Raw genomic sequence first — 8,868 nt, forward strand, 5'->3', positions numbered from 1 at the left:
ACAATTGTGTGTAAGAGATCTGCCTGGCCCTCTCCACCGGGAGAGGCATGGAGGGATTATGAGACAATGGGCCCCTGGGCACAGACATGTAGGAGGCCCCCCACCCTGTCAAGGAACTCAAACGCCAGCTCTTTTAGTCATTTTGGGTCCCCTTGTAGTTGTTTTGCATCTATTTTTAGTCATTTTATATTTCCTTGTAGTCATTTTGCATAATTTTTTTGTAATTTTGTATCTCTTTGTAGAAATTTTGGGTCTCTATGTGGTCATTTTATGTGTCCTTGTAGCTCCTTTTTTTATTTTCAGTTGTTTCACATTTCCATGTGATCGTTTTGTGTCTCTGTAGTCATTTTGGGTCGTTTGTTGTCGTTTTGTGTCTCTTTGGGATTGTTTCTATCTATTTTTAGTTGTTTTGTATCTCTCTGTGGTCATTTTGTGTGTTTTTTTTTCCAACGACATTTTGTGACCCCTGACCTCTTGGTCCCCTGGGCCTGTGCCCGCTAGGCCCGTTCAATAATCCATCCATGGTCAGAGACATAGACTGTATCTAAGGAGTGGAAGTAGTCAATGTGACATCACCCACTGGTTTGTGGACTGCTGTTTTGAAGCCTTGAGTTTGGTATTTTGGCCATCGCCATATTGGTTATTTGCAACCAGAAGTGACACGAGAGGGTGGAGCTAAGTACAACCAAACGCTGAATAAGACATTTTCAGACGACCAAAAATGTTATGATTAACTTTCATGAACTGAAAACACACTGTGAAAGGGTTAAAGTTCTAAGACGAAAACACGGAAAACTTCCAGACCGGACAACGCTGTGGTAGCGACCTGTCAATCACAAGTTAGCCACGCCCTAAAGCATCCCCTGCTTTATGGTCTATTTGACTCTAAATGGGACCATAATTTACTAAATGAACATCATGCTGTATTGAAGAAGACTTGAAACTAGCCATTGAGACCATAAACTCATGTTTACAATGTTTACTGAGGTAATAAATCAAGTGAGAAGTAGGCTCATTTTCTCATAGACTTCTATACAATCAGACTCATTTTTGCAACCAGAGGAGTCGCCCCCTGCTGGCTGTTAGAAAGAATGCAAGTTTAAGGCACTTCAGCATCGACTTCACTTTACAGACCTCGGAGTTGCCAACTCATCAGAGTTCAGTGTCAACTACAGAATCATGGCTGTCTGGCGGCCTCTTAAACAGTGCTGCCTGGACTTGTTCAGCACAAGCAGCCTTGCTGTGATGTTATGTAATAGTTTCATTTTCATAATATCAATTCACAAAAGACACACACAAGCCACACTCATGACCGAACTGTTGCGAGTGGGAGTGCTCGGTGTGGAGTTGGGCATCCTCAGACCATAAAAGCAGCTTTGCTTCCCACATTTTAATGAATATAGAAGATTACATTTCTACAATATATTACCTGTTATCCAAATTAATTAGAATTCACTTTTTTAATATCATCATAAATCTTTAAGACTGGGTGCAGCACAGAGACTACATGGGGTGTAGCCTACTGGCAGCCCTACAATGCTGCAAAACCTGTATGATCAGTCACTACCTGGGATGTAACTTTTGTCATCTGTGATGGAAATTTAATGGAGACTGAAACACGGCTGCCAATATGGTTCACTGGGATCATTATTAAAGAGCGTGTCTACAATGCCAGCTAAGACATTTATAGACACATTAGTCTTCAAATAAATCCTCCCTGCAACAATCTTTAAGTTTCATCTCTAGTAACAGCGGTGAACCTGACTGACATAACTCACATAATGGGTTTCTGTTGGGATTCTAACACTTTATGTGCCTAATTCTGTTTACAGCTCATTTTCATGACCTATATTATTTCAGTTTTCTCCATCCAGGTCTCGGAGGGGGGAGGGGGAGTTTGCATAAACAGCTCGTCCAAACATAGAAACACAGAACACAGAAATGAGCCATTATTAGGAAAACTACACATAAACAAACTCCAGACTCTGGAAACCACCGACAATCAACTGTGTTGTCAACTGTAACACTTTTATTAAGTAAGTTATCATGTGATGGAGGAGACCCAGAGATCATTAAAAGAGAGTTTCTTTATGGGATTTCGTTTGCTCTTTGTTGGAAAATTATCCCATTAAAGTCACCACGAAATGAAAAATACATTTTCCTAGTTTTACTCCTTTGTCTCTGTGTTAATTGTTCATTTATCTCTTGGTATATGCCAAATATATGTAAAAATATATACATCAAAATCTCTCTCCCCATCTTTTCTCTTCCTGTAAACGGTTTCAAATAGCGACGATGATGACTCATCCTGTATTCGGGAGGCGTTTACAAAAATTCATCCAATCAAATGAGACTTTAGGTGACTATAGCTAGCCACACTGGTCATATATAAAACCGCACTTCACCGTCTGTGGATGGTAGTAGCTAACAGAGCAACATGGAGAGAAAACAGTAAGATATGTGTCTTTGGATATCAGTGGGCAAAAACTTTTCATTTCCAAAAAGAATGTGGCTGAGGTCTAATTCATTCAACGTAAACTTTTGCCAATTTTCAACCGACTCTGTGTCACTGCAGCACATTCACATGAATGGTAAAAGACCACTGGATGATGACGCAAAACTCTTCTACCGACTTGCAGATTAATTTAATGACACGGTCTACGTTCCTCATATCTTTTTTTTTCGTATAAAATGTATTCTGACCCATGCAAGGCCGACTGCGGACACCTCAGTGAAACGAATCAATCAGCTTCATGTTCTTTGATCGTGTGCCAGCCATTGAGCCTTTTGGCAAGTGGAAACCAGATTTTACTGAGCATGCATGTGTTGTATCCTGGGACTTCTCCTCTATCTTATCCTCCACGGAATTTACCATGACAGACATTCCAAAGTAGATTGGGCTGCCACCCTCGTCCACTTGTTTTCCACACTGAATTCTGGGAAACAGAGGCCTGCACGGAGACAGACATATGGGCAGTGTACGGAGAACGTGTTAAATAAAGAGGGTACGAGACACATTTGAAACGTCATTCTTTATATACAGCAATCATGACATCATGTACCCACAAATTCAGCATATATATAACTTAGAAACAAAAAATATATACAGTCAAACATAAAGAAGCCTGAGCAAAACATCAGCAAATGATACACTATAAACCCTGTAACAGTGTCCTTATCTGCCCGTGGGTTCAACATCTTTAGACGACGACGACAGATAAAGCCATCAGCTACAGAACGTCATAACTGACTCAATTTAACCAAAAAGAATTAAGATTTATATCACCCTAAAAATGTGGGTAGCGTGTGCGTCCTGATCAGCTTTAATCCAAGACTGTGATGTCTCTGATGTCTCACCACAGCCTTCAGGTAGCCCGCTAATGTTCCGTCGACCTGAAATGATGCTCATCAATGGTACAGAAGACGTGACCTTCATTTATCAGAAAGGTCAAGGACGCTCTGTGCAGAAAGAGAGACGCGTTGTGGGTTTACACATTTCATGCTTCCTCGTTGTTTGACAATCATCCAAGTATCAAATAATAAAGTATGGAGTACTTTGCTTGTGGCCTATCATCAACCTACATATGCTAAATATACCTATATATACTGCCTATATCCAAAGCTAGAGGTATAATGAGGTCAAGAGGTACCTGATGTCTCTCGGACTGAGGTAGTCCAGCTGAGTCTGCAGTTCATGGAAACCGATGCCGGGGTCGCAGTCAGAGAACCCCCTAAGTACCTGCAACACCTTACAGAGGAATAGAGAGATTACTTTACAACCCTGTGCTGCTGTCATTTCACTACACGCACGACAGGTTTCATTTTATTCACCAACACCAATGTGCCTTTCCAGAGACAATGTCACCGTCACTTAGATGTTGAGTCTTCCAAATGTAATTTTTAAAACACGTTGTGGTTATTTGTAGCATCGCATTCATTTGTAAATATTGTAATAATGCAATTTAAAATGTCCAATCCATTCACCTCACTATTTATACTGTGAGTAACCGAGCAATTATTGTTTTGTTACAGTTGCAGCAAAAAGCCGCTGTGACCTCCATGACAAAAAGAAATTATTGCTCAGTTTCTCTTTATAACGTGAAGAGGATCTCGTTGACACGAGACACCGACAACAAATTAACTATATTTTTCATGTTATGACATATTTTCTTGTTATTACTACATACAAAACAATTTTCACAATAAACTTGTTACAACAACGTTCTCTTTGTGTCGTTGTGTCGTTAAAATTCACCATTTTTTTTTTAAATCAGGGGTCTCCAACCAGTAGCTTGCTCGCTACCAATAGTTGTATATTTAATAATACAAATTCATTTTGTAAACCTGTTTACATTCTATCCAAACTTTCCAGCTCGAAGTGGTCTACGAACAGAGAGGGTAAAGGAGCTGAAAACAACATTTAAAAGACAACCTGTTAACCAAACTGACAAAGAAGGCCAAAGCAGCAACAGAAACGTTATTAAAGGACCATAAAAGAAAGACAGAAATGATGTCTGCTATCTACGATGTACAACTTGGTGCTGTGAGTAGCTCCCGGACACTTCCATTCGTTCGATCATTCAGAGGAAAAAAAGGTTGGAGAGCCTTGATTTAAAAGAACAGTGTGTAACATTTAGGGCGATCTAGTGGCAGAAATGGAATATAATATTAAAAGTATGTTTTCTTTAGTGTATAATCACCTGAAACTAAGAATCGTTGTGTTTTCGTAAGCTTAGAATGAGCCGTTTATATCTACATAGGAAGCGGGTCCTCTCCATGGAGCCGGTCGCCATGTCTCTACAGTAGCCCGGAAGAGACAAACCAAACACTGGCTCTAGAGAGGGCCATTCAGGTTTTCACGTTCTCCTTCACACTGTACCTTTAAACAAAATCAACTCTTGATACAACAGCATACAGGCTTCTCATTAAAGGGAAATTCCAGTTTATTTCAACCTGGCATATTTCCCAGAAATGTCACCATTATGGCTTGATGGGTTGTGCTAACTTTGCACTCTTAACCTCTGGTGTAGATGGTTTGGGAAAATGAGGACTCACCCTAAACAACATGTGTTGTGTGTGAACTGACCCTTTAAACCCACTTACCTCACTCTGGATGGTGGACATATCGTTTGGCGAGAGGCCTTCAGGATGCCCGAGGACTCTTCCAGACAGTGAGGCAGCAGTGGTGTTCATATTCACATCAAACGCCTGCGACATAACAGACGGAGAAACATCCAAAATATCAGTTTTTGTAGAATTACAAACGTTAAAGAAGACAGAGACCAAAATAATTTACAAAATACCTGTAGCTGAACTCTTTAACTCAAGTATATGGTCATGAAAATGTCAAATTCTTGGTTTCAGTGGAGATTTTGTTCGTATCTCACAGTCTGAATTCTGCTCAATGAATAAGTCTGGAGTTAAAACAAATGATTTTTATAAGATTAGAATTTATGTTACTGGTCAAAACCTTCCACAAGCTTGTGTACCTTTCCAAAAAGATGCATATGGGCTTGTACCACTTCCAACGTGTGGGATGTGATCTCATTCGGGTCCTCGATGCAACGGATATTCATTGCCAGCAATGACCTTTGACCCTAATGCAACATAAAAAAAATCACTGCTCACTTCCTTTTAAAGTCTGTCGTCTTTAAAACGTTTTGTTTGTATCACTTACATTGAAGCTGCGCAGACTTCCCGTCACCCTCACGTACGTTCCAGGAGAGGCATACGTCATCGGAGCACAGTCCTGTGAGAAAGAGGATTTGAAACTTGTTATTTAGTGCAGTTTGCATTTGCTTTGTAGATGTAGTTGTGAACAGATCCTGTAGATGTTATACTGGCCTCTGTGTTAACCCACTGCTTCACAGTTAAAGGTGGACCAGTCATGTCATCCACAGAGTACTGGATGTTTGTCACAAAGGGGGCCAATCCTCTGATGATGCCCACTACCGACACCTGCAGCGAGAGGAAGCACAAGAAGTTACCCACAGACCACATTCTAATCAAGAATCTGGCAACTTAAAGGGGACATATCGTGCTCATTTTCAGGTTCATACTTGTATTTTGGGTTTCTGCTAGAACATGTTTACATACTTTAATGTTTAAAAAAAAACTTTATTTTCCTCATGCTGTCTGCTTGAATATACCTGTATTTACCCTCTGTCTGAAACGCTCCGTTTTTAGCTCATTTCAATGGAATTGCAGCAGAAATGCGTTGCTAGGCAACAGCTTGGGTCCATGTTTACTTCCTGTCAGCTGATGTCATTCACATACACTGCAACGGGAAATAAACTGGGACCCATTTAGAATGTTTACGTTTAAAACTTTGAAATGGTCTAAATATTGTAGTTTTGTGACATCACAAATGGACAGAAATCGTGACGGCTTGTTTCAAAAGCTCAGTTTCTGAATACAGGCTGTGTGTATTTCTCTGTGGATTAAGCGTTTCGATACCTTCACAGTATTTATATAGAACTTAAACCTGCTTTATATTATAAAAGACATGAAAATGTCACTTTTTATAATATGGGACCTTTAAGGCTATGTGTTCCTGCAAGTGAACAAGGTAGCGTTAAAATGGCAGCTTTTTTAATGGAGTTTTGAATGACAACCAAGAAAGCAAGGTTGGTACATGATTTACCATTTCTACATTTTCCCAAATTTAATTTCTGAGGGTCTTTGAAGTTTCTATTTTAACATGCATAGTGACACCTAAATGCCAGAGGTGGGACAAAGTCATTTGTTTTGCACGTGACGAGTTTATGAAGTCCAGAGACACTACCCAGGTCAAGACAAAGAAGTCGCAAATCACGTCCAAGTTCTAAACTTTGTGTTTCTACTCATTATTTGAGTCCATTCTTGACCAGTGTTGGAAAGTAACTAAGTACATTTACTCAAGTACTGTACTTAAGTACAATTTTGAGATACTTGTACTTTACGTATTTCCATTTTCTGCTACGTTATACTCCATTACATCTTATTGTAGATTTTACTCCACTTCATTTATCTGACGGCTGGAGTTAGTTTACTTTTCAGATCTAGATTTTATTAGTTACCTTTTACATAAAAGTACTAATACTGCTAATCTACCCAGTAGTACACAATGTATCTAAAATTGTCTCCACATTGAAGAACCACAACATCAACATGTATTCATTAGTGACAAAAACACTATTCTATAATAATATAACACTGAAAGGAGCCATTCTGCATGAGTACTTTTGTAATACTTTTATTGAAGTAACATTTTGAATGGAGATGTTTTACTTGTTACAGATTATTTCTACACTGTAGTACTTCTACTTTTACTGAAGTAAAACATCCGAGTACTTCCTCCACCTCGGTTCTTGACTTCGGAGACAACAGTTGGCAAAACAATCTCACCTCAAGATCCATTTAGTAGCTATCAAAGTTGTGCTGTGCTGTGCGGTGACAAACACCCATTTCCTTCCTGATTATATAACGTGATTGTCGGGAGATAAGGAGTTGATACACGCTGCACACTTTTTGAAGCCGCGATAGCACCGTGGCTGTATGCATGGTTATGTTGGTCGGTCCACTACTTTCATCCAGATTAAAACATCTCAACCAGTACTGGATGAATTTCACATTTTGTGCATACATGAGTGTGTACTGCATCATAATAACCTTGATGATCCTCTGACTTTTCATTGAATGCCACCATGAGGTTGACATTTTTGGTTTTGAGTGAAATATCTTCACAATTATTTGATGGACTGCCGTGGAATTTAGAAAAAAGATATTCAAGGTCCCTCGAGGATAAAATAAATAACTTCCATATGACCTTTCATTTACTGTAGAACCACAAACTTTTCAGTAGGGCTGCTCGGTCGTTTTGGTCTTGGTCACCTAAGGTTTCTTTAGTCGATTAGTAATTTTTTAAGCTTTTTCATGCTGAATGACTTATTTCTGAGCACGTCTCTGGTAAACACAAGATTTAAAAGTGATGCTTCTGTGTGATTCTTTGTGGAGAAATTCAGTTTCACAGATCTGACGAGTGAATCAACTAATAGATTAGTCGACAAAATCTAATGAGTGTTAGTCTACTAAGAAATCTTTGGTTGAGGACAGCCCTAAAAGTTAAGTCTTGTCTTTTTCAAACTGACTGATATACCATATCTCAGCCCTTCTCACCGCAGCCATTTTGACATGTCATTGCTGGTAAACACAGGTGTAATTAAAAACAGTAATTGTAGCCCTGTTCCATTGAGGTGTGCCAATTCATGGTATTAATTACACCTGTGTTTACCCTGCTATGGCTGCTGTGGAAAGTCCCTTTTAAGACAGTGACGTGCATTCATGTAGAGTGAAATCAACTTTTTAGATTCTGATAGATTTTGTGTTGCTACTCGTACCTGGTTGAGCTCCAAGTCGCAGATTGCAAAGTTATCACTGCTGACTTGAGAAGCAGCCAGCAGCTGAGACACTGTGCAGGGCAAAATCTGAAGAGCTGTCCTCTGTGTGGTGAGAGATCAGGGTTTAAGAAACGCATTACAGTCTGCATGAACACATTTTTATACTATTTCCGATATCGACAGAAGACAAACACACCTTTATTATCCCTGCTTTCTGGCCGGTCATCCCATCAGGGGACTGACTGCACGCTGTGTAGAAGCAGAAGATGCAAACCATGTTAACACAAAAAAGGAGAACGATACTGTTTTTGTTGGGGGTGACTTCACCATAACTTACCTTGGTTCCACATGACAAAATATCTTCAGATTTAACTGTCACATGGGCATCTACTAAACTGGCAGCACTAGGAGGATACAGCTAATTTAGCTGGCAGCTTCTTTAATGTCCACGCCATCAGGTGAATTGAATTACAGCAATTACCTGTTGGTG

General features: G+C 39.6%; 1 protein-coding gene across 2 annotated transcripts; it reads right to left on the reverse strand.

Annotated features, from left to right (window-relative positions):
* Window positions 1–3,143: 3,143 nt before the first annotated feature.
* On the reverse strand, window positions 3,144–8,868 carry LOC119503380 (replication protein A 32 kDa subunit-like). 2 transcript variants are annotated; one of them, XM_037795144.1, is made up of 9 exons: window positions 8,716–8,868; window positions 8,575–8,627; window positions 8,379–8,480; window positions 5,845–5,958; window positions 5,678–5,749; window positions 5,490–5,597; window positions 5,104–5,208; window positions 3,651–3,748; window positions 3,144–3,459 (listed from the first exon to the last, which is right to left on the reverse strand). In XM_037795144.1, exons 1-9 carry the CDS (start codon window positions 8,726–8,728, stop codon window positions 3,378–3,380), a joined length of 747 nt encoding a protein of 248 aa, XP_037651072.1. In that variant the 5' UTR covers window positions 8,729–8,868; the 3' UTR covers window positions 3,144–3,377. The 2 variants fall into 2 exon arrangements, with proteins under 2 accessions (XP_037651072.1, XP_037651073.1); XM_037795145.1 differs by lacking the exons at window positions 8,379–8,480; window positions 8,575–8,627; window positions 8,716–8,868 and adding an exon at window positions 8,143–8,190.

The sequence above is a fragment of the Sebastes umbrosus genome, chromosome 15 (assembly GCF_015220745.1).
Source record: "Sebastes umbrosus isolate fSebUmb1 chromosome 15, fSebUmb1.pri, whole genome shotgun sequence".
Classification (NCBI taxonomy): Eukaryota; Metazoa; Chordata; class Actinopteri; order Perciformes; family Sebastidae; genus Sebastes; species Sebastes umbrosus.

What these genes read in the sequence shown, in the direction of transcription:
- LOC119503380 (XM_037795144.1), bottom strand. An exon ending in GCGACTTGGAGCTCAACCAG is followed by an intron (nt 5,959 to 8,378) that starts GTACGAGTAGCA and finishes CTCTCGCTGCAG; the next exon opens with GTGTCGGTAGTGGGCATCAT. An exon ending in ATATGCATCTTTTTGGAAAG is followed by an intron (nt 5,209 to 5,489) that starts GTACACAAGCTT and finishes GTTATGTCGCAG; the next exon opens with GCGTTTGATGTGAATATGAA.